This window comes from Panthera pardus, unplaced genomic scaffold (genome assembly GCF_024362965.1).
Source record: "Panthera pardus isolate Hobbes unplaced genomic scaffold, ASM2436296v1 HiC_scaffold_22, whole genome shotgun sequence".
NCBI classification, from domain to species: Eukaryota; Metazoa; Chordata; class Mammalia; order Carnivora; family Felidae; genus Panthera; species Panthera pardus.
The window spans coordinates 72,601,429-72,627,130 of NW_026526788.1; the positions used below are offsets into that span (position 1 = coordinate 72,601,429).

The 25,702-nt window shown below is 52.2% G+C and overlaps 1 protein-coding gene across 2 annotated transcripts in view; it reads right to left on the reverse strand.

Moving 5' to 3' along the window:
* The window catches only part of HSPA12A (heat shock protein family A (Hsp70) member 12A), a 165,099-nt gene that overhangs the window by 8,082 nt on the left and 131,315 nt on the right, over positions 1-25,702 (reverse strand). For both annotated transcript variants that reach the window (XM_019459561.2, XM_019459562.2), the window contains 8 exons: positions 25,300-25,427; positions 21,719-21,905; positions 19,268-19,372; positions 14,396-14,512; positions 5,890-6,061; positions 1,953-2,039; positions 1,312-1,416; positions 55-313 (listed from right to left, as the gene is read on the reverse strand). In XM_019459561.2, the coding sequence (XP_019315106.1) occupies positions 55-313; positions 1,312-1,416; positions 1,953-2,039; positions 5,890-6,061; positions 14,396-14,512; positions 19,268-19,372; positions 21,719-21,905; positions 25,300-25,427 (1,160 nt within the window). The remainder of the gene's footprint in view (positions 1-54; positions 314-1,311; positions 1,417-1,952; positions 2,040-5,889; positions 6,062-14,395; positions 14,513-19,267; positions 19,373-21,718; positions 21,906-25,299; positions 25,428-25,702) is intronic.

Below are 25,702 nucleotides of genomic sequence, written 5' to 3' on the forward strand. Positions count from 1 at the left end.
CTCGGTAGGATCCACCCCCTAGAATGGCCTAAGCCAAAGGTGAAGCCCACTCACTTGCTCTTCCTCAAGGCGTGCTCCACGCTGTGGCCACGGAACTTCTTGTAGTAGTCGATGAAGGAGAAGGGCAGGGTGATGTTCAGTGGGTTAGTTCGGTCTGGGGCAGCCGCCCTCTTACGAGACTCAAATGCAATCATTAAGTCAACCCAGGCCGCGGGACGCTTGATTTTGAATTGTTCGATAAAATCCTCTCCAAATATTTTACACAGAAGTTTTTCAAATTCATAATCTACTCCTAAGGATCCGTAGGGTCCACCTGAGTCAAGCACAAAATGAGAGCCCGCCGTGTGAAAACGGAATTCAGACTCCGAGAGACATCCTACCCTGTGTTCTTCTCTGAAACACAAAGTCGCACGAACTTGGGCCCAGTGAGCAAACGGACAGCAGCTATGGTTTTTAAGCTTGAAAACCCTCCAGTTCTTCTCATTCCAGGTGGAGAGACTTTCCCCTACAGAATCACTCATCAACAAGCTTGTTAAAATCAATTATATTTTAAATAAAATTGATACACATAACTAACTAGGAGCATCGCAGTATTCCTACCCAAGAAATCCAGGGACAGGGTCTGGAAAATCAGCAGGCCCACTGAGACCCTGTGATCTATTACTTATTCATCATCCCACCCCCACCAAGGGAGAGAGCCTGTTGCTTGCTTTGGCAACTTTGATCCAAGACTGGGTGTCCCGAGACCTCCCTAGAAAGCTTAACTGTGGCACTAAAACACAGGTGACAAATCAGATGACAATCATATCCTTCCAGAACTTCCAGAAAGAAACTCCCTTGGCCAGGATCTAAAACAGGCTCATTGTATGCCAAAACCCAAGTTACGGTGGTTTGTGTTTTAAAACTTTTTTTTTTTTAATGTTTATTTACTTTTGAGACAGAGAGAGACAGAGCATGAGTGGGGGACGGGCAGAGAGAGAGGGAGACCCAGAATCGGAAGCAGGCTCCAGGCTCTGAGCGGTCAGCACAGAGCCTGACGCGGGGCTCGAACCCACGGACCGTGAGATCATGACCTGAGCCGAAGTCGGATGCTCAACCGACTGAGCCCCCCAGGCGCCCCTACGGTGGTTTGTGTTTTGAAGAGCATTTAACTGCATCTTGCTCTCCGGCCCCACACGGGCATCTGGGTATCGTACCCCTCGGGGCCTGGAATCCCACGTGCAGACAGCAGTGAGAGAACGAAATAGCAAGAGAAATCCGACAGGAGAGAAACAGCTCAGGAAGGAGAAAATCGGCCATGCCGGGGCTCACCTGTTGCTTTATACAGTTCTTTAAGGTGTCCCTCCGGTAGCCGTATCTGATGGACAGTCAGGTCGACGGTGCCACCGCCACTGTCCACAACCACGTACTTGTCACCTGGTTAAAAACATCCACCCTTTACATAGGCCGCTGGTCAGCCCCATCCTGAAACAAGCTGGGGGGTGATGACTCGGCACACCCAGCTAAACTCGCGGCAACGCTTCTCATTAATACAGCGGTGTCGCTGATGGGCCGCTCGGCAAGTTATTCCCGACGGAAGGGACCGGGGTAGCGTCTGCCCAGGAGTGCCGGTGAGCATGGCGATAAAGAACCCAGACGAGCGAATCTTTAAAGCTGCTGCAGACCTGGCAGGCACGAGTGGACAATGTCCTGCCATCGCATGACCTGCTGTTTAACCCAAGACTTACTCTGGAACTGGGGAGCTCCAGTTCCTGCTTTTCTTCGGAAGAGTCTGTATGGTTTTGTAACATGCAAACTTACAGGCCCCAAAAAGTTCTCCTTGGCACAGTGGTCTTTAAAACCAACCGATTTTGAACGTTTTCCAGAAATGCAAAAGGAGCAAACAGGAATGCATTTTTGCCAGCAGCACAAAACGCATCCAGCAAGGGGCAAAGGACGTTCAAGGACGCTACCTTCCTCCAGCTCGGACCAGATCTCTCCTATGACATTCTCCACCAAAAAGGTCCGACTCTGCCGATTACGCCGTATGTGCTCCTTAGCTAGTGGCCGACAGAAAGAAAAGGACGGGTGAGAAAGCATGAAAAGGCTGGCAGTCGTCTGCAGTCAGCAGAGGCAACAGCGTGAGGTTTAGGGAGGGAACGTGTAGCGATACTTGACCAAAATGATTACATAAACACAACACTGGGAACCTCAGAGCCAGACCATTTTCACCAGCGCCTGTCTATTCACTGCATGGCAGCTGGGCCTGTACCCTGCTGGAAGGCTCACCCTGGAGAAGCCCTTCCCCCCCAGTGACACTTTCTGGGGTAAAGGGTTAATAAATCAACCAAATTCCTGGCTTTGCTGTCCCAGGGAGGGACGTGTCTGCCAAGAAGCTTGCAGTGCACTTGGTTAAATAATTTCACCTCAAGGAACTCTGTCTGCTGCAAGGAATGTCGGGTATGTTTTCCTAATCTGGATGCTGGATAAACTGCATGGAAGCCATTTCCCCGACCTGGGTGAAGCCAATGTGCTCTTCTGCCACCAGGTGGCGCTTCAGCCACAGGTGGCCCATCCAAACCTAGCAAAGCCCTGGCCACCTTTTTCCTAACACTGGGGAACAACATGGCTGTGCCCCCGGGGCACTGAGGGGCTGTGACGCCTTGGGTGGGGTCACTGCATCCCTCACAGGCCCCCTGACAGCTCTGTGAGGCAGACAAGGCACAAATCATCATCCTTCTGTTCAGAGGAGGAAACCAGGTCAGACAAGGTTAAGGGACTTGCAGTTCCCACGACTCTGTCTTGCAGCTCAAAATCAACCCTTGGGCCATGGACCCTCAAGCCTTTGAGATTTAATGATTTACACTGAAATCTGAAAAAGCAGAATACGAATGTTAGGAGATGGGAAAGGGGCCGCGAGAGGGTAGCTGGGAACCAGCAGGGCACAGCCGAGGTGGGAAGTGGGGCAAATCATTTAACCCCTCTGGGCCTCACCTTCCCCATCCATAAAATGGGGATAATAACACTTGGCCTCAGTTCCTCACCAGCAGAGCAGGGACTGGTTCTCCGATTTTTCCTCAGCACCCAATGTGACACCCAGCACACAGTAGGTGATAAGGAAGGCAAAGCACCAAGTATGAGACGTGCTACCCAAGAAATGGCCACTACAGTGAACAACTTAGAGCAACCCCCAACTTCACAGATAAAGTCTCTGTCCACTGCTCTGCTGCCCCATCCCACAACCTCGCCCCCCACCAATTTTTCCCGTCCCTAAACTGGTGCTGCTGACTTCGAAGTGCCTTATAAATCCGTCTGTCGTTAGTTATCCAATTAAGGACCCTTGACCCTCTAGCCTCTTCTAGCAAGGAGCACTGTGTTTGCAAAACAGTGTCTTCCCTGGGGATTAGAATGGCAAGTGCCTGTCAGCTCTGAATTCCTTGGGCCTTGGAGTACAGTGGTGAGGCCCTTGGATCAAAGAGTCCCTGCAGACCTGGGAGGGATCCCCAAACTCCTGTCCCCAGCACTGACTCCCCATGAACTTCTATCGCGGACCTTGTTGGGGGCATTTGGTTTGCTAAAACAATCTAGACGGCTAACAAATGGCAGTCCTAAAAAATGACCAAGCAAGGGGCGCCTGGGTGGCTCAGTCGGTTAAGCGTCCAACTTCGGCTCAGGTCATGATCTCACGATTTGTGAGTTCAAGCCCTGCGTCGGGCTCTGTGCTGACAGCTCAGAGCCTGGAGCCTGTTTCAGATTCTGTGCCTCCCTCTCTCTCTGCCCCTCCCCTGCTCACAGTCTGTTTCTCTCTCTCTCTCAAAAGTAAACAGTAAAAAAAAAAAAAAAAGACCAAGCAAGACTAATAAAACATATTCTGAGCTCTCAAAAAAATTATCACACTTTGGGGCAAATTAAGCCCAACATTAAGAAAAATATATCCTTTACTGATCTCATGAAATCCTTTTGGCGCAAAATAATGCTAACAGCAACCCTGCGGTGCTGGGGGCACAGTGGCATTCCCATTCCCGTCAGTAGTGTCCACAGGGCGCCCATCACGAAGGAGCATCAGAGGCCAGAGAACAGCCCAGGAGGGCTCAGGGCCTTAATGCCATCCAGGGTACTCCTGATTAAGTGCTCTGCCAGGCCTCCCCAGGCAGCACCCCTTCCTTCTGGGAGACAGACCAACTGTAAAACAAGGCTGAGAGAGAACCCCTGCGTCACTGCCCCTCTGAGGGGTGGTGGCCAACAATTTGAGGATTTCAAAAACGAAAAAGACCCTCTGAGCACAAGACAAGAGCAAATCCCACAAGGCACAGGACACAGACACAGTGTGGGGCGGACAGGCCATGTTAAAGGAAAGGGAACCAAAACCTGAGCCCTCGGGGAAGGCAAGCATTCAAAACCAGTTTCCCCTTCAATGCGAATGTTACACTTCAGAAGCATTAGGAGCCACACTACAATTAGCTAATTCTGACGTGAATTTTTGTTTATGAACCGGCAGGAAGTAGCATGTAAGATATGAAGCCCAGTCAGTCATGCGTCTCTTTTCCAATTACAATGATGAAGACGAAAATTTAATTAAATAGGCTGTGCCGAGTATGTAACATGTTAACACATTTGACTTAGTTAGCAGTAAGGCCAGCTGCGGCATGCCTCGGTGGAGGCTGAGCATTGCCCAGAAAAAGCAAATCGAGCCCTCGGAGTCAAAGGAGAGCCCGCTTGCTTCTGAGGTGTTAGCACTTAGCCCCGGCAGCCTGAGACAGCAGCCTGGGGACCAAGGGAATGCCTGGCCATTGTCTCGTGGCTGAGGTTCACAGACTCCTCCATCTTGGGTTGAAAATGCAGAGTGGTGGCCTCTGGGGCAGAGTGGCCCCCATGAAGAGGAAGAGGAGAGTTCTGGAGGAGAGGACCCAGGGCCTGGGCAGGAATGCACACCTGCAAAGGCTGAGCCAGGGCCCCAGCGCCTTGGGCAGTACAGAGACAGGCTTTGGGTGTGGGGAGCAAGGAAAACTTGGAACCAGGCTGTAGGGGGACAATGGGCCGCAGTTCTAGCTAACGTTCTCCCTCTCCTCCTCCCTTCCAGGGCCTTCCAGGATGGGGTGGGCATGGGTGATGGGTGGGTTTCTGCCCTCGAGGCCCTGACCTGGAAACGGCACTCACAGCGCTCTGATTAGTGCCTGAACTCGCTCACCTCGGTGGCTCTGACCCTGACCTAGGATGTCTGAAAACTCTGTGGCCCTGGACAGACTCACAGAGCCCTGGATACCAGGGAAAACAGTTCTTAGGACCAAGAATGTGACCAACTGGCACACAAGTAACTACTAAAGAGAAAAAGTTCCTTAATACCCATCCTGGATCTCCCTAGGCAGTACTCCTTCCCACAGCTACCTGAGCACCAGTGGGGTCAGGAAACCTCTGCCCCTTTCATCCGTATTTTAAACTCTCGCCAGGTTCACGGTTAAGACACATAATGAGCTCATCACACACGAAGCGGCCCCAGTGAGTGAGTCAGCAATAACTCAACAGCCTTAATGGGGGAATTAATAACAGGCCAAGTGGGATTCGATTAAGAATCAGTTAATAAACAAGAAAAATTAAAAGCCTAGTAAAATGTAAAACCAGGAGCTGCTCTGGGGCCATCTCTCCGGTTCTTGGAGAGAAGCACCCTTCCCACCTGAGCCACCTGAGGCACACGTGTGGGAGGTGATGAACCGGGGTGACCACTGCGGAGTTTACAAGGGGCCCTGGAGGGGTCCCGGAGGGGGCGCTGAGAACAGACGTGCTCACAGCCGACGCCTCTGGGAACATCTCGGTTCTTCATTACCGCGCTAAAGGCCTTAAATAATCAGGGCCCAAAACATGCAGGGTTGGGATGGGAGAGAGCGGGGAGGGGAGAGAGAGAGCAGGAGGTACCCTGTGCAAACCCAGCTCCCACTGTGTCACTGGAGCTGTACCCGTTGACCGCGGCCTTGCTGCTCAGCTCGATCATCTGGTGCAGCCGCAGCTTCCGGCAGTAGATGGAGGCCGCCTCGGGCTCCAAGGCAATGATGAGCTGCTCCGAGTTGTCCGGGGAGGCCAGGCCTGCCTGGAAGACAGAGGCAGAGGCTGGGACCCAGGCTCCCCAGGCAGTGTCACTCTGAGGACACTCACCTTGCACCTACACCCCCAAGGAAGGGACAGCCATGCTCTGCTTGCTTAATTCCCTCCATAGATCTCTGCAGCGCTATCGATCAGGGGTGACTGGGTGCTGGGCCCCAAGCCAGGCACCCAAACACTGCGGAGTGGACAAAGAAAACGTATGAGTGCTTCTGGGAAATGCAGGGCTCTCCGGGTCATGGGGCCTCTTACATTTGGAACTTGCTTGGCCCAGAACTGCGATGCATGAAGGGGGAAAGGCCCCAAAGCTCTGTAAACCACCAGAAGATGGAAGGCAGGTAGTCTGTTTCTGGTTACAATGGGCCAGGTGGTCTAAGAGCAAACCCCCGATATTTGGTGGCCTAGGAAACAATGGACCATGGTTGGGCCTCAGCCATGCACGCATTTGATTTGGCTGTATGGGAATCAGACATGACTTCAGCACGCTAGGACTCCAGGGCTCTGGGAGAAAGCCCTCCTGAAATCCCACGTAGTCTCACGTTTTCTAGAATATGGGTCAAAAGGCAGCTGGCAGTTATTTTACTCAAAGCCTTTACCCCTTTAATAGCTGAAATGCTTTTGCTCTGTGACATCTGGCTTGTTCCAGTCACAGACCCTTACAAGAGCCAGCCAGGAGGCTCCAGGAGCACTCTTCTGAGGGCACTCAGAGAAATGAGCCTGGCGTGGCCTGTGACACGTTCCTGCCCACCTCCTGTGGCCTTGAACTGGAGCGAGAGGCCTCACTTGCTTGTTGGAGCTGTTCAGGCCCAAGGGGTCCTGGTTACCAGCAAGACGGACCAGAGAAGCGCTCTTCGGCCGTTACCACTGTTTGCTCTCTGTGTTGCCGCTTCCTAGGGAACCTCGGGATGCTGCCCTTGTGCCCTAGCCACTTTGGAGAAGACCCCAGGTCTACACCAGACCCATAAGGTTTAGTGACTCAACCTGTAGATCAGGGATGGAAGGTCTAATGCCACATATGCATATGACCTGTCACCAGGAGGAGCCGGCCTAGACTCACAGAGGGAAGGGGCTTAGCAGGTTCAATTATTGTACAAGGAGATGGCGGGGGGGGGGGGGGGGGGGCGGTCAGGTTAGAATATCAGAAATGCTAAAAGGGCCGTCTTGGCCTTTTGTCCAATGTCTTCACTTTATTTTTTTTAACTTTTTTTTTTTAACGTTTATTTATTTTTGAGAGAGAGAAGGAGAAACAGCATGAGCAAGGAAGGGGCAGAGAGAGAGGGAGACACAGAATCCAAAGCAGGCTCCAGGCTCCGAGCTGTCAGCACAGAGCCCTACACGAGGCTCAAACTCACCAACCACACATGAAATCATGACCTGAGCTGAAGTCGGAGGCTTAACCAACTGAGCCACCCAGGCGCCCCTAACGTCTTCACTTTATGCAGAAAGAAACCAAGGCTCAGAGAAGTGGAATGATCGACTGTCCCGGGTTTCCCGGGACATGAAACCTGCCGGGCGGTCTTAGGCTCAAATGCGGCTGAGCAGGCCTAGGCCCACTCTTGGGCCTTGCAGACCGGCTCCTTTATTTTGGTTCTTGGCTCTCCTGCTTTCGGTAACTCCAGGTACTGGTGTGGGACGCAGGCCTTTGGCCTTGAACAAAACTTCCCAGGTGTCTCTACTGTTCCTCCTTCAACTGGTTTAAAGGCACAATCTCTTGACCCATTTACTCCGGAACAGCACTACGTGGCATGTTACCTCTACTCAGTCGATTCTCCATAATAACCATACCCCAAATGAGCCAATTAATTGTGTCCTAATGAGACACCATTGGCAGGCAGGTGACTTAAATCTCCCCCCTCCCGATATCAAATGCCTCACGAGTGGTAGAACCCCTTCTGGCAGACCGACTCTACAAAACCTACACCATCCACAGAAAAACTGCCTCCTTACTGCCCTGTGCCCTCGGCTGTGGCCAACCACACTGGGGGCATCTGCGCCCATCAGTTTGGTCCCTTGGGTTGAAGAAGCCCAGTGTGCCCATCAGTCAACAGGCCACTGACCCGGGTGCATCACAAGGTTTCCCACTGCTCCCCACTCAAGGGACTAGAAGTCCCACCCCCCAGCCTCACTTTCCCTCAGGGTCACATTAGGCACCCTTAACACCAAGACAGCTGAAGGCTGCAGCGCCCAGTGACAGAGGACAAGGGCTACACACCTATGTGTCACCAGGAAAGTTGCAACCTCTGCACCTCAATCCCCAGGGTCCCAGAAGAAATCCAAAATAAAACCAGGAGGAGCCCCCTTCTAAAGGACCGCTCTCGAAGACTGACTTCACCACCTGGCTGGGTTTGTAAAGTCAAGGGCCTCCTAGAACAGAAACGGACAGGTCCAGCCTCCACAAAACGGGATGAAGAAGGGAAAACTAACTACAAAGAAACAACTAGGCTTAAATGTTTAAGGCACTCTTTCAAAGCTGAGAAGGGAAAACAGCCTGGGAGAAGGGGTGGGGGGAGGGGAGCACCAGCGCCCTGCCCAAGGGTGGCGGCAAGGAGGAAGGTCTCGCTAGGGCCATGTGTCCCACTGGGATGTCCAGCGGCCAGGCAGTCTCCATGGGGCCAAGAAGAGCTGTGGGAGCCTGGGCTTGGCAGTGGGGGGACAAGTGGGGAAAAAAAGAAAAACGAGATGCCTTCATTCCTCTCCACACCTTCCTTGAAACTGTGAGCGGCCCCTGTGATTTACAGTGAAGCACCCATACAGAAAACTGAATCAAAAAGTCCAGGGGGGAGGGGTGCCTGGGTGGCTCAGTTGGTTAAGCATCTGACTTCGGCTCGGGTCATGATCTCGTGGTCCGTGGGTTCGAGCCCCGCATCGGGCTCTGTGCTGACAGCCTGGAGCCTGCTTCGGATTCTGTGTCTCCCTCTCTCTCTCTTTCAAATATAAGTGAACGTTGAAGGAAAAAAAAAAAAGTCATCCAGGAGAACAAAGAGCCTGGAGTCTAGTCATACAACTTGAGGTGCCCGAGTGTACCCGGTGTGTGACTTACACAATCCAGGTTCCCCCTGGGATGATGCTCCCACATCCTGAACGCACGGAAGACACACAGACTGCCCCACACTTCCCAGAACAGCATAGCTGCACCCCTCAGGGGAGGCCTCTCATCTGTCCCTCCCCAGCTCGGCTGGCCTTGGCTCTACAGCAAAAGCTTTGACCCATTTCCACAGAAGGTTCCCCACGGCACCCAGGAGAGGACACAGGTGGGAAGCAGAAGTGCAGAGGACCCCAAAGCAGAGCGAGAGGAAAAGGTAATATTGGCAAGAGGCCCAGGACAAGTAACCACACTCCTGTGCTCAAGCTCAGTGCCCATCCTGCTCCCCAGAGAGAGTGAGAGGCCGTGTCCCCACCAGCAACCCCCACGGGGGCCACAGTGGCGAGCTGCAGGGTTGAGGCAACAGGAGGCGGCTGGCTCTGCCAGATGCCATCTCCCCAGGAGGGGTCCCCAAGCAGCCTGTGGACTCCAAGAAAAAGAAGAGATACAAAAGGATCTTCCAGATCCTGAAAAACCTGGATGTCTTTATCTCCCGGCAGGACGCCTGGAGGGTGGGCTTCAGTTTCTGGGGTTTATATAAACCCCTGCAGTCATTCTCAGCAGCAGCCCTCAACCTGGCACCTGTCAGGAGCCCAGGTCAACCAGAGCAGGGGAAACGCTCGCTGCCTTTGCTACTTCTGCCTCTGGAGCTGGTCCCTTGCAGCTGCTGTTCCAGCAGAACTCTCTCTCCACTGGGCCCCGGCTGGCCTAGCATCTAGCATATTCTGTCTCCAACTGCAGATCATGCAGAGGTAGCGAGCCTCTCCTGCAAGATGCTACGTTTTCTAAGGGCAGCAGCAAGGCCTTCTTGCCCCACCGCACACAGTAGGCGCTCAGGGGGTAGTTGCTGCTGAATGAATGAATGTATGTCCCGCCAGCCAGGCTTCATTCTGTGATTTCCTGGCCCTTGTCTCCAGGTAAGTGAATGGGAGCCTTCTGCTGATGTGACCCGGGATTCTAGAAACAGACAGTGTCTGAGCCAAGAGTGCACCCTCCCATTTGACTCCCGCACGAATCTGGGGCGGCAGGACCGCTGCTGTAGTCGTTCTTAGAGCACTGCTTCCTGGTCATGAGCCCTACCTGGGAGGAACAGGTGTGTGAAAAAACCATGCACGAGGGGGCCCAGGACATGGGTGTTTGCACTGACTGCTCTTCCCTTCAGCCCCGCCGTGAGCCAGGACAACCCGCCAGGGACTGACCATGTGCACGGCCGTGGAGGATGGCCAGACCAGGCAGGTGCCCTGCTGGTCTCACGTCAAGCTGCACGGGCTCCAGCCGCGCACCCCTTCCAGGTGTCATGGGCTGTCGCTGTTGGTTTTTTTCCCGGATGTGATTATTTTTCACTGCAGTATGTTCAAGGAAAGGAAGCCAGCGCAAGCTGTAACCCCATGTTAAGTGAGCTCATCGTACGTAAGGGACTGCCTTTTATTTGACAGGCTGCCGGAACCCACTAGCGTCATGCATTTTTCAGGCAAAATGCCTCTAGAAATCAGCTGGACTATTTCCTATGCGTGATGACTATCCCTCAAGACTCAGTGAACTCTTTCCTATTCTAGGTCTTTTCTGAAGGCCTCAGCAGAGGAATCAGCTGTTCCTCCTGTTACCATCTGTTCACGGAATGCTCTTAGAGAGTCTAAAGGTGTCCTGAGGCTGCGAATTATAAAAGATAGAGATTTAACCCACTTTTTCGACAAGCATTTGACACAAGAGGAGTTTTGGGCGTTTCACAGATAAAACGGTATCCATAGAGTGCTCTGCGGTCCCCCACCAACCCCAGCACTGAATCACAGACTTCTGAGCGGAGGCCCCAGGACCGTCCATCCACGACGCTGCGCAGAGCCTCATCACCTGCTCTGCATCCGGGCCTCTTACCCCTCCGCCCAGGCCAGTGGAGGGGTGAAGCACAGCCCCCACGGGACTGTCCCATGAACTCGGGCTCAGCATGAAGGAGGGACTCCGATTCCTGCATGCAAGCAGGGTAGATGTGACCAGTTGTCCAGCTGCCCTGACGGAGCACCATTCTGCCTCATCCCTCCAGCCCTCCACCTGCAGCCAGGCTGGTGGGCAGCACTTTGGCTGAAAGGTTGGGTGGGCATTCTCAGATCTCAGAAGCTGGGTGGCCAAGAACTGTGGTGTTTGCTCATGTTCTGTATTAGCGTTCTCCAGAGAAACAGAACCAGTAGGATCTTTGTAAGCATAGAAAGAGATTTTTCATAAAGAATTGGCTCACACAATTATGGAGACTGACAAGCCCCAAGGTCTACAGTCAGCAAGCTGGAGAACCATGGGACCTGATGATATAGTTCCCTTGCCAGGAGGCTGAAGACCCAGGAAGAGCTGATGTTTCAGTTTGAGTCCAAAGGCAGGGAAAAAAAAAACAAAAAACAAAAAACAAAACAAAAAAACAATGTTCCAATCTGAAGGCAGGCAGGCAGGCAGGAGGGTTTCCTTCTTATTCTAGGGAGTTTTTGTTTCAGTCAGGTCTTCAACTGATTGGATGAGGCCCACCCATCCTACAAAGGGCGATCTACTTTATTTAGTCAGTCAATTTAAATGTTAATCTCATTCAAAAATACCCTCGCAGCAACAGTCAGAATGATGTCTGACCAAACGTGGCAGTTTACATATCTGGTCAAGTTTACACATAAAATTAACTATCGTGGGTACACATTTTTCTTATTCTGCACAATTAATGGAGGATAAGAAGAGAAAACTGGAGAGATGCTAATTTTGGCCACACTTCATTTCCATTTTGTCATGGGGACTCTTCCAGAAGACAGGCTAAAGACACCATAGACTAATTGGCAAAGCAGTTGTGCCCCTTTAACACCCTCCGCCCCGCTTCCCAAAGTACAAAAGGCTTCACTGACCCACTCAGCTGTGAGCCACTTGAGAGCGGGGCCTTTATCCTGGTCATACAGGATATGACTCTAGTGTCGACCACATCGACACAGAAGTCCTCCAGTATGGATTTAATGAATAAATGAATGAGTTAACAAAGAATGATTGAATGGCCCCTGCCATCTTGAAATCCATTCAGTGACTTTAAACTGTAATTCTTTAAATTTTTCTTTTAATGTTTATTTTTTGAGAGAGAGAGAGAGAAAGAGAGACAGAGCACGGGCAGGGAAGGGGCAGAGAGAGAGGGAGACACAGAATCCGAAGCAGGCTCCAGGCTCCGAGCTGTCAGCACAGAGCCCGACGCGGGTCCAACTCATGGACCATGAGATCATGACCTGAGCCGAAGTCGGACGCATACCTGACTGAGCCACCCAGGTGCCCCTAAACTGTCATTCTTTAAAAAGAATTACACAGAGCCAAAGATTAAGCTGCACACACGCTGCACCCGACAGAAGTTAGCCAGCATCCAAAGGATAGGCCTGTCTACAGTGGGTCTCTGGGCTTCAGAAAGAAAATTCCCCATGTCCATAAACCCGGTCACATTCACCCCTCTGAGGAGCTGCTTATCTATCATCTACCCTCTGAGGTGCCATTTTGATTCTGCCAAACCCTGGAGGGCACCGTACCCCCAAGTGCCTCGTTTCCTTCCCGCTGGGCATGCAAGGGGCTTCCCCGCCAGGCCTCACTGCCCAGAGAGGCAGGAGCCAGCCCAAGGCTCCAACAGCCCTGACAAGTCTGCCAGTCCTTGCACCTCTTTCTTTTTCAGGCTAAAAACAAGAACTGACCCTTTTCCGGGTCACATGTTTGTTGTTGAAGTTTTCCTGTGGGAAAACGAGAGTCAAAGTCACGAATCCTGAGTACCCTCCCTGTGAAAACGGAGAACATAGGGCTGTGCCTTTGTGCGACAGCTGTGTCCCCGCGTCCTGTCTCCGGACACGGCCTGACGGCTGACGCTGTGGAAAAGCTCCAGGGTGCCCAGGGTTTCTGTGGACAGCTAAACCGCATTTGGTTTCTTCCTTTTTTAAAGAAGTTGCCTCTTTCTGGCACTTCCACCCTCTTCCTTCATCCCTATAAAAACAAATCTATTTTTGGAAGATACATAGGCTGGGCCAGATTCTCACGCTGAAGGGGAGGGCAGAGGGGAGAGCCTACAGCGAGGAGGGAAGAAAGAGAAGTGGGGAGACTGAGGAATGGGGACATTGCTCTCCCTTGATCTCTGTCCGGCACCTGGAGTAAAGCTCCAAGTGTTGAGGACAATCTATGGCCCCAGTGAAGGTGTCATGGTACCCACGACCATTCTGCTACATTCGGTGCTCAAGGTTGATCCAGTGGGTTACTTGGAAGGAAAGGTTCCTACTTATGGCCACAAACTCAACATCAGAGATCTATCCCCTGGGGAAGGTGGCTGATCCCTGGGAGGTATTGGCCGGGCCGGGGAAGGGGCATCTATTACCTTCGTGATTTTCCCCAGCCCAGCTCCAATTGAAGGTTCTGAAATGGACTCTCACTGCACAGAGGGGGCCCAGGCCCCAGGGTGGGCTTGCATTAACCCAGGGGATTAAGTACAGCCGGAGCCAGCTCTGACCTGTGGGTCAGCACAGCGGGTCAGCACGGCCAGCCACCCCTGGCATGAAGTCAGACCCTGGTGGCAGCCCCATCATGGCACAGGTTGCCTGCGAACAGGTCCACGGCACCAGTGATGCCCCAGCGCCCAGGAGGGACAGGCCGGCCACTGACACTGGAATGCTCTGTCCACGGCGCCGTGGTGCTGACTGGCACCGTGCTCAGCCGTGCCGCTCCCTCATCCACGTGCCTGCCACCACGCAGGTGTGGCGACCTCACCACCCCCTGGCCCCCTGTGTGTGCTCCTGTGTTGCTCCCAAGGTGAAACGTGCAGAACACAATCGTGTTTCCCTTATTTCCCAGCCACGGACGTGCAGCTTTCAACCTCCACAGCAGCCCTGATGTGCCTGGTTCATGGCCATTGGCCTTGTCTTTATTCTTTTCTTCTTCAAACATTCTTGCTGCCCAAGCCTGTTCCTTGAGGTTCTCACTTCCATTCACCCACAGAGAAATGTCTCGGCACCCCACTTTGAAATCCTAGCCCTGGGGAGTCTGCAGTACAGAAGGTATAAAATGAGAAAGAAAACCGAGCCCAGCCCAACCCCTGTGGATATGACCCCCGTTCCTCCCCCAGGAGAAAGGCGCTATGTCCCCTCGCCAGTGGGAGACCCCTCACTACCTCCCAGGGAGGCCTACGAGTGCTGGGGACACCCGAGTGGGGTGACAGTCACCACTGCGGGCATCCTGGGCCCCCACCGGCCCCACCCCCACACTCACCTGATAGGCAGCTTGTCTCATGAACTGCTTGGCGGGCTGTTTCCAAATGGCGGGCACTGTGATGACCCATCTGACGTCAGAGTTCTCAAACTCCGATCCCGCTTGGTCACTCAGCTCCTAAAACCAAGGGAAATGCAGCAGGTCAAGTGGACACAGCTGGTCCTCCTACAGCTTCACCGAGAATTCCAAGCTTCCTGGCCATGAACTCTTGGGGTAACTACTAGGCCACCTCCTGAACTTTCCAGTGTCAGGACGCAAGGGTCTGTTTCCTGAATATTCCACAAGCAGGGAGCTCAGCTCCTTTCACTCACTGAACGTGACTGCAGGCAGGAGGTGGGGAAATCAGAAGCCTTTGGCCACTTCTGAATCATGTGACAGGGAAAGTGACAGTCTCCCAGGCCTCAGTTTCTTTATCTGCACAATGGGGATAATAATCCCTAGCTTATACTAGTGTTGGAAGGGGTGATAGTTTTCTGAGAGCTCCATTTCCTGGGAACTTACTCTGTGGCAACCTTGTTAAGCACTTTGCATAACTCATCTCCATTAATCCAAGAATCCCATTAGGAAGGGATTATAACTGTGCCTTTTCTACAGATGGGAACCTTAGGCTTAGAGATGTCCAGAACCTTTTGATGACCACACAGCTAGGAAATGGCAGAACCAAAATCTGGACCCAGACCCAGGTATATCCTGACTCTTAAAGGCCAAGGTCTTAACTAAATTGTTACATGTAGTCTCGGGTCTAGAACAGGGCCTGGCCCACTTGTCGAAGGAGTGGTCACTGTCCTCTACCTTATCACAAGGCCAGCACATCAGGGGAGTTCTCCTTGTAGGACAGGAAGGATATGAACATGACCTAAGCAAGAACCAGGCTGCCCTTAACTTCTGGTCAAGGTTAAACCACACCAGCAGAAACCACGTGGATAAATGGGATGGGCAGAAGCATCAGAGGTTTGCACCAAGACCCTGCAGACAAAATACGTCTCTAGAATACTTCTCAGACTGAGTATTCTCATCTGTAAAATGGGGACAATAAAACTAACATACAGTGTTTCTGGCAAGAACAAGTGAGAACACACGAGGAACATCTCGCCCGGAGAAGACCTCTGATAAAGGTAGTTCCTTCCTATCCCTTGGCTCCTGTTGCCACAGTCACCAGACAAACCTGAAATCAAACCTAAACACACACTACTGCCCTCCTACATCAGAGTCGGTTCTGGGGACGTGTTTCAGAAGAGTAATAGGCTGGCCATTTGTTTTTTCTGATGGGTGTCTCATTTCCTCTACTCTTTCAGTAGTTATCTGGGGACCGACCCACCCTCTCACCAAACTAACTTCCTGTTGGATGGTCAGTTCCTTTTATTTTTTTCCTTTTAAAAAAAGTGTTTTCATTTTTAATTGTGACAAGAACACATAATATAAAATCTACCCTCTGAGCCTTTTGTAAGCATACAGGTCAGCAGTGTTAAGTAGGTTTAGTAAACTCTTTCTTAAAACATGTTTTTAGAAACATCTCTGCATTACGCTCGTGTGAAACAGCAGGGTTGTTTGTTTGTTTCATTGTGTTTTATTTCCTTGCAGGTCTGCCTTGGGCTTTAGAGGCACATGAGTGATGATGGGTTAGAAAGGGTTCTAAGTATGCTGCCGATCACCATCCAGTCTGTTTTAGAGTTTTCTGGGTTTTTTTGTTTGTTTGTTTTAAGGCTTCAGGCCCAGTGAAGAGTCCAATCCGCGAAGCCCAGTGTGGGGCTTGAACTCATGACCCTGAGATCAGGACCTGAGCCGAGCAAGAGTCAGACGCTTAACTGACTGAGCCACCCAGGCGCCCCTATTTTAAACTCTTCAGACAGGAAAAGGCTCAAAACATGAATGATGGGCTTTCCTGGCCGGAGGGAAGGTTGTTTAGACAAGCTGTTTGTTCACCAGTGGATGGAGTACAGCTTGGAAGCGAAAGGGCCCTGCCGTTAATTAAACTCCTCATTATGTCAGGACTTTCACTTGCTTTCCTCCATGAAAGATGAGCCTGCTTCATGCACGTGATTCCTCAGATATGCTGCTTTAGTAGATATTCTCCTGTGCTTATCCTGAGCCAGCAAGCAACAACCCCTCCTCTGACTCCATCTGTCCTTTAAATACCAGCCAGCCCTCTCGTGAAGGGCCCGGTCCTTATAAATCTCCTCAAAAAGCTGTTCTTCATGGAATTTCTTGACAGCATGTGCCCTGCTGGGAGAAGGTGCTAGCAGGTTCCAGCTGAGCTGACATATTCGAAACCACACACCCCCTCCTGCACCCCTGCTTGATCTCTGCCCCCTCCACCTCTTCCCTCCCCTTCTGAGACAGGCTGTTCACCCTTTTCCCTTTAACCGACTTGAAACACAATTCAATGTCAAGGACTTTCTCAAGTCCTAAATTTTCCCCGAGTCCCCTGGTTCCTCCTTCTAACCCAAGGGCCCCAGGAGCACTCGGCCTCCCTCTGCTCCTTCACCTTTCTCGGGGTGTCCACATCCGCTACAGGCAGACAGTCCTTCACTTGGCTGTCTGGGCTCCCAGGCGCTGCGCCCATCCCCCTGGGATCTCGGCTGTTCAGGCTGACACAGGTCCACCTCTCCGGGCCCTCCTGGTCTGCTTTGCTGTCCCCAGGAATGATGGTGCTCTCCCCTTACTACCTCCTCCCTCTTACTCCTTCTTCTGTCCTCTCCCCTCTCCCCTTCTGGTGGAAGAATTATTTCCCAGGATCCACTTCTTCCCTCGCCGCCCCCCGTCTTTCTTCTTGGTCTTCACGCTCCCTAAATGACCTGCCACTCTGTCTCAGAGTCTCAGAGCCTTCAGACACACCTGCTTTAGGATCGGAGTCAGCTGCCTCCACATGGCTTTCCTCTGCCCTGCAGGCCCTGGGATGCTGTGGTCTCCCTCCTTCTAATGCTATCTCTGTGGCCATGACATTCCCCTATTAGAAATCCTTTGACGGCTCTCCATTACCCAAGAAGTTCCTTAGCTTGGCATTCGAGGCTCTGCACAGCCTCGACCCGAGCTCACTGTTCCCATTCTATTCTACAGCTGTGCCCTTCTCCCGCTCAAAACTGCTTGCTTTCCACAGCTGTTGGCTGTGTTCTCCTTCCCCTGTGCTGTTCTTGAAACACCCACCCTTCCAGCTGCTGCCAGTGACAGGCCCCCAATGCCCCTCGTCCAGGGAGCCTTTCCTGATGCTACACTTTGGGCAGAATCTCTGCCTTCACCAAACACCCAGTTAGTTACCCCCTCACAACACTGACCCATTGACTACATGCTCCTTCGCACTGTGTTTATTTTGACAATCCTTCGGGTCTGGCACAGGAAGGAAGGAAGGAAGGAAGGGAGGGAGAAAGAGAAGGAAAGAAAGGAAGAAAGAAAGAAAAATGAAGAAGGTACTTGAATGAATGAAAGCAGTATCACGTTCTCACATCTTTGTTTCCCTTGAGCCCTATTTCTAGAACTCTATTTCTAGAATTCACTAAATTTCTACTAGTGATCACATAATACCAAAGGCTTCTAAAGTTCCCAATTCTTTGTGGATAAAGCTCAGTACACACATCTGATTTACACCCACTCATCACCATGCCCATGGGAGGACACTGAGTGGACAGCTGTATTCCACTTAGAAATTAGCCATTCTCCCACATCCAGGACCATCACTGCACAAACCTTTGCAACAGTCATCCCAGGGGTTCACTCATATACCAGCAGCTTCCGTGGGGTCTGGGAGGGACAGCAGCAACCATTTGCCAATAGTTTACTGTGCCCAGCCCGGAGGAAGGTTTAACATCGACCCACGAGGTACACAACCTGCCCCACTCTTCAGGTTAGGGAGGTGGGTGTTGGAGAAATTAAGCACCTTGCCCGAGATCACACAGCTGCTACGTGTGTCTTCTGCCCGTCTTTCTGTTTTTTGTTTATTTGTTTGTTTACGGAGATATAATTCACATACCATAAAATTCTCCTTTATAAAAAACAGTTTATTTATTTTGAGGGGGGTAGTGGGAGGGGCAGAGACAGAGGGAGAGACAGAATCCCAAGCAGGCTCGGTGCTATCAGTATGGAGCCTGGTGCGCAACTAGAACTCATGAACCGTGAGGTCATGATCTGAGCCAAAATCAAGAGTTGGATGCTTAACCAACCGAGCCACCCAGGTGCTCCCTAAAATTCTCCTTAGAGTGTACATTTCAGTGGGTTTTAGCATATTCACAAGGTTGTGCAACCATCACACTATCTGAGTCCATCACCCCGCAGAGAAACTCCGTTCCTATTAGCTGTCACTCCTCCCCCCTCCCCCCTCCCCCAGCCCCTGGCAACCTCGAATCTGCTTCCTGTCTCTGTGGACTTGCCTCCTCTGGCCATTGCATACAAATGGAATCCTCCAGTATCGTCTGGCTTCTCCTCCTTAGCAGAACATGTTCAGGGTTCACCCATGTTGTCCCGGGCATCAATGCTCTATTCCTTTTCATGGCTGAATAATATCCCATTGTAGGGACAGACCCCACTTCGTAACCTGCTCGCTGATGGACGTTCGCGCTGTTTTGCTTTTCTGTTATTACAGAGAGCGCCGCTTATAAACACATGCGAGTTTTTGTGTGAATACATGTTTTCATTTTTCTTAGGTGTCTGCCGAGGAGTAGAATCGCTGGGTCATGGGGTAGCTCTGTGTTTAACCTTGAGAATCTGCCAGACTTTTCCACGGCAGCTGTGCCATTTTCCATCCCGGCCAGCAGTGTACGAGGGTGCATCCTGCTTTCTGAATGCCAGTCCTACCTGTCCTCCCTCAGGGCGTTACCGCGCCCCCCCCCCCCAGCTGGCAGGTGCACCTCGCCCACCACAGGACCCTGGCACATGCCCTACCTTCAGCGCCTGCTCCTTGAAGTACTGTAGGGCGTAAGCGAAGATTTCAAGGGCTTTGACTTTCTTGCCGTTTGCTGCCGTTAAGTCTGTATCCATGGTGAGGTCCTGGTGGGGGAGAGGAAGGAATAGTAAGGCCAGGGAGGAGAAACACACCTTGTAGCTTCGGGAACTGCTACCTGGGGATCTGGGGAGCCCGGTGAGCCATATTTCTGTTTCTTGATATTTGGTAGACCAGGATAGTGTGTCCCCCAAAATGAGACTGGCAGCATTGTCCCCTTACTCTGTCGGGGGCCCTTGCTGTCCCCTTCAGCCCCTCCCTCCACTTCTCCCTATTTTCCTCCCTCCCTCTGGTTCTCTCTCTCCTGGATCCTCACAGAGCAGAGGTCTCGGCACAGTGACAGAGCCCAGGAAGGGGGAGAAGTCAGCAGGCACCACTGCTGATGCCATTTCCATACTATTTCCACACTTGGACACACATGGTCACCCTCAGGAGCCCCCCTGGCGGAGGCCTAAATAATCACACCAACTAGCTGACGTGCACGATGCTTAAACAGACATGAAGCTTTCATTTCCCAATGAGCTGCCAACCAAGTCTCCAAAATAGAAGAGCTCCTATTTTAAGGCTTGTGCTTAATCCTCTTGGGAGCACAGCATCACTGCCTCCCTTCCTCTGCCAGAAGCTAAAGCAGTCTGGTCCTTGGGTAGAGGATGCTCTGGGAGACGCTGGCTGGACTGGGGTCATAAAAAAAAAAAACGACAGGAAAAGTGCTCACAGGGTGGAGATGGGCAGAGAACGGGAGCACACATCAGGAGGACGCTCCCAAGTCAGCCTGAAACCAACAGGCTCATTACTGCCAGGGTGAAAAATCAGTGGGGCCTCCGGATCGATCCCGGCTGGATAACTAGGCTTTGCCTTTAGAGCATGAAGGGGCACGAGGCTACTAAACCGGCCTCGTGGAGCCTGTCAGCCGTCCTGAGCCATGGACGCAAACTCACTCCTCCCACCCAGCCACCTCCCACCCCTGGTGCTCAGCAGAGACGCTCCAGATTTGGGGAGGCGACTCCCAGGCTCAGAGAGATGGCCGAGCACCTGGAAGCCATAGGCTCAGAACTGAAAACATTCAAAACTGAAAAAATTCCCGTGCTTTCCACCTGCACAAGATTGCTATTCAGCACTGAATCCCATCAGGTGAACCGGGAAGGATGTATTTCTAGCAGAAGTCTCTCTGCTTCACAGAGATAGAACCACACCAAGCAGCACGCAGCCTTGGAGACCGGGTGCTGGCAGCTGGGTTTCCATTAACATTTGTCTTGTCATCTGCAAGCACTTAAGAGCCCACAAGGAAAGCAATAATGGGAGCTAGCAATTAACTAGAACTTACTAAGTACCAGGCTGGCTCTAAGAGCTTTGTGTATTTTGATTCCGTTAATCCTTACAACATCCCCATGAAGAAGGCACTGTCAGTGTCTCTATTTTACAGGAGGCGCAGAGAGGTTAAGTAACTCGGATTAAGTATCTTGAAGGTGGCAGAGGCAGGATTTAAATCGAGGCCGTCTGGTCCCGGGGTCTTAAACACCATTGCCATCCTGAATCTCTAAGTACCAAGAATTAAGGAAAATTTATGGGATAAAGTGCTCAAACTGAGAAGAGCCTATCCTGTGGCCCAAATGTCTCCATGAAGCTTGGGAGACGGGCCTAACTGATGGAGTTCTAAGCTTCTAGAACTGGCACACTGGGAACAGAACTGCTTTAGGAGTTGAGCCTCTAACAATCGGGCACTTGATTTCCTGAGCTGCCTGCTTCCCCACACAGAGAGGAATGGGCCAGTTGTTATTTTTTTTTTTAATTGATTGATTGAGAGAGAGAGAGAGAGAGATTGAGAGGGAGACCATCCCGGGCAGGTACCACACTCAGCTCAGAGCCCGACATGGGGCCTGATCTCACAAACCGTGAGATCATGACCTGAGCCAGAATCAAGAGTCAGACGTTTAACTGACTGAGCCACCCAGGTGCCCTGCCAGTTGTTACTTCTAAACTAGCTAGTTAATAGCTACTGTCCTAGGTCCCCCAAGTGCCCCGAGCCCCCAAGTCCCTCCTTCAGAATTCCCGATCTCCCAACGACCCAGCAACCGAAGGGGGATCTCCTGGCGTGGCATGTCCCCCACCCCTATGCCTCCAGCCAGCGTCCACTCTGGTCAGTTTCCAAGGCAAACAAGTTGTTAAATATTCTGAATATCTCTCTGCCCACGTGTGTGTAAAAGGAAGCGCTGTCTACTCCACAAAAGTGTTGAGTGCGCCAGGTCATCTCTAAGATCAAGGTAAAGGGATGTTAATTTCTGCTTGGGAGAAACCTAAGGGTTTCCTGAGTTGGAAAGACCTCCCCCACCCAGGCTGGAGGAACCCTGTCTCTCCAATGCGGAGGACCCGGGGCCAGGGAGAGTATAGCTTACCCCAGTGGTATGCAACTTCATCTTGAACTTCTCCAGGTACAGCCACTGCTTGGCCTCGTTGGGATCCAGGTCATGGTAAAAGTCCCTGGCGGCATATCCAAAGCTGTGGAATTTCCTCTCGGGAGTCAACAAGATGGTGGTCGGGGTCTTCTGGTTGGACACCCCAGGGTCGCCTCCTTCCCATCGCCTGACGCCAAGGAAAGGCAGAGGTTATGGGACCTTCTTTCATAAGCCCAGTTTGGACAGCAGTGATTCGAGCACCTACACGTGCATGATTCTTATAGATGTGGGTGCTCATAATAGCTGCTACAGATGCTCTCTGGTTCAGCTGGCTGAGCAGTGATCACTGATACGACTTCGCTTAGAAAGCAATACGAAAGGGGCAAGCACCAGGTTGTTGCTGAATAATAAGGTCTGCTTTGACCTTCCACTCAGTGTTTACTGAGGATCTACTCTGTGCAGGTGCCAGTGACAAGGAGACGAAACATCTCTCTGCCTTCCAACAACTCACAACCTAGTAGGTTATGTCTTTTGGGGGGAGATAAGGGGTCTGTGTTTTTTAATTTGCAAGCACCCCAAGCAAATGTATAGCTGGTTTGTGTCCTCTCTAAAACAAGGTAGGGTATAAACAAATTGCATAAATACCAGGCTTATCGCATGGAAACAAGGGGCCCAGGGAAATGCCCTGGGGGTCCGAGAAGGCAGAGGTGCCAGGTGGTGGGGCAGGGGAAGAATGCAGGGCTCAGGAGAGACTCAAAGGACTGACAGGGAGCTAGATCTTGAAGGACGGAAGGGCACTGCAGGCTGCTCAGAGGAGGGTGAACACAGGACATTTACCGGGATGCAAGCGACCGTGTGGGGTAGAGAAGGAGTGTGTAAATGGGAAGTGTGAGAAACGAGATTGGGAAGGTGTTTGGAAGCAGGTGGAAGAGACCCCTGGGGAGAGAGAGACTTAACCAGTGAGTAACAGGGAGCCACTAAAGGTTTTAGGGCAGGGGTATGGCAGAATCCGAGTTGGGATTGAACAGAGCAAACTGAACCAGACAGGAAGCCAGGAGGCTGAGGAGGCTCAGGCCTGTTCTGGGAGCAGAGACAATGGGGCTCCAACCAGAGTTCACAGGAGAGACCCAGGAGGAAACAGACTTGGGTGCCTCCATACCAGGGTGACAGCCACCGTGACAAGGTGGCAGGAGAGCCCTGAGGGGAGCAGTGAGGCCGCAAGTCTGTGTGCTGAAGAGGTGCCAGAAGAGGCGAGAGGTGAGGACAGACAGACAGGCAGAGGCTGTGGGATTACATCCTGGAACTGATGGGAGGGTAAGGGAGTGGGGAAGGGGGTCAGTGGAGCCCCAGAGAAGCTTCCTTCCTTCCCTCAGATAGAAAGAAGGAGAATGCAAAGAAGAGTAGAGAAAGCAGGCGACTCGAAGCTTCTCCCTTCTGCTCTGGGGCCACGGCAGAGAAGCCACGGCTGCCACGGTGGCCAGGAGGCTCTCTTCTGGACCAGGTCCCGGCTCTGCAGCTGGCTCCCATCCTGCCACTAGCCACATGACCACTACGAGGAGCATCTGGTGGTCACACAGAATAGGAGGGGAAGCACGCCTCTCCCCCCTCCCCCCCCCCTGCCGGGAAGGTGGCAGAGCACCTGGCTGAGCTCACACCTGCTCCTGACACGGCACCGTGAAGCTTTGGTGGCACCATCAGTCCAGGTGGAGAGTCGACCTAGATTTGCCATGCAGATGGGCCTGGAACCGTCCCTGGCAGGTGCCCCAGTCAAGCTCCCTTAAGATGCAGGCTTCTACCCAGGGAGACGTCCCCGTGGTGACCCCACTGAGACACAGGGATGATCATCACCCAGGCGGACACTGGGCACCTGAGCCAGGGTGACACTCCAAACACAACCTCTCAACGAATGGACTTCCCGTTACCGTTAACACTGCCATTTTCAGTAGGCAAGGAACCTCCTGAGTTTTTCCCCCTCCAATTTTTATTCCTCCCTTCCTATTAACATACACAAAATTAAGCTTTCTCAGTCATAATTCTGTCAGTCTGTATCATGGTTATGTTAACCTGTTCTGATTGAAGTAAAATTCAGGTAGAACCTCTCTCCAAAATCTTCTCTACAAGAACTGAGATAATGTCTCTAGAGAACCTGAACGCTGCAGCTACTGGGTGAGAATTCCTCCCAAGCAATTGCAATGTGTTTTCTGCTCTTCTTGGTTTTTTTTTTTTCTTTCCAATTTTCATGACAAGGCTATCCCTTTGAAGCAACATTTCTTAAAACAACTATGTAGAAGCTAATAAACACTGGTTCTAGCTTTTGCTAGCATGCTCTTGTCTCTTCGGGGTTTCCCTCTCTGGGGATGACAGAGCAGACCCACGGCAGGTATCTGGCTAACCAGAGGCAGAATCTTGCTGACGACTGGACACAGAGGGCTATGCTGTCATCAGGCTTCTCTACTAGAACCGGCTTTTCATTATTTCCTGATGACAGGACACCCCCGGGTCTCTGCAGCCTCTAAGGATATCTAAACCAAGACTGGGGCGGGGGTCACTTTTGCTTCATGACTTATGTTTTAAGCAGCACGCTATAAAAACGCATAAGCTCTTACTCCAGGAGCGATACTGAAATTCCACAATTACCAGATAAAGGAGTTGTTGCAAAGCCAATCACAATGCATCTTGAGAGCCATCCTTGGGTTTGGAAAATCAGAGTGATCGACTCCTGGCTCCCAAAGCTTTGAGGGGCCACAGGCTCTGCAGGAGGGCCATGCGCCAGACCGGAGGAGCCGGTGTGGATGCCGGGATCGACCAGAGTCCTCGCAGACAATTGGTCACGCGTGCAGATGGGGTGGATGAGAGGGCGTGCCAGGCTGCTGTGTGCCTGGTGGGGCGGCGGTGGAGGGAGGGGTGTCCTGAGCACAGAGTGTGTCCCAAGAGACCCTGGGCAACTTCAGGGTCACCCTTCAGGTCCACGTGGCTGAAATCCACCCCTCTGTTTTTTCTTAGGCATGGTGCTTTCTGCTTCTGGTCACCGTCATGTAAGAACTAGCACCTTGCCTCCTTACATTTCAGTCCGTGCTAAGCCCTTGACGGGAAATCTCATTTCATTTGTGCACACTCTGTGAGGCAGACAGTCAGTATCCCCATTTCACAGATGAGGAAATTGAGGGTTAGAAGGCCCAGCGCTTGTGTAAGCTCACACAGTATGGGGCCGAGCTGATGCCTGGACCTCCTCCATCACAGATACCCTGAGCCAGCCCCTCTTGCCCGAGCTGCATGCTGGAATAACCTGGGCCAGATTTCAAACGCGCTGTCCAGGCCCTTCCTCAGACCAACTGAGTCAGAATTAAGTCAACGCTTTTACACACCAGGAACCTGGAGCCCAGAGATAAGAGTGGTTTACCCAAAGGGGCACAGGGGTTTTGGGCTGAGCTGGGCCACAATCTAGGACCTGCCTCCTAAGTGCCACTCACCTGCTCCTTAAACTAACTCCCTTCCCCTCCCCCAGGTCCGCCCCCAAGTGTCCACAGGTGCACTGACCGGTGCCTGCACTTGGCCCTCCCCACCCATACCACAGCACTCACCTCATCACGTGGATACATTCTGGCTCCTTGGTGAAGCTGTAGGCATAGCCACTGGATGTGGTTCCAAAGTCAACGGCCACCACCACGAGAAAGGTCTGCTGCTCTGAGACATTCGGGTCAGCGTCATTCTGCAGATACACCAAGTTAAGGTGTGGGGGTGGGGAGTGGCGGTGGCCCAGCCTGGCTTTCAGGAGGATACGCCGGGGTTGGGGGGGGGAGGGGTCGTGCCCAGCTGTGCCCCCCACTACAGACAGAATTCTGGCTCAAGTGTGCCGCACGGTGAGCCCTATGGAGAAGGCAGGCCAGCCTCAGCCCCCCACCCGGGTAGTTCAGGGAGGAATGGAGCTGTCCCTGAGTGGAGGGCCAAGCTGACAGGGTGAAGTCACTCGCCTAGAGCTTGCCC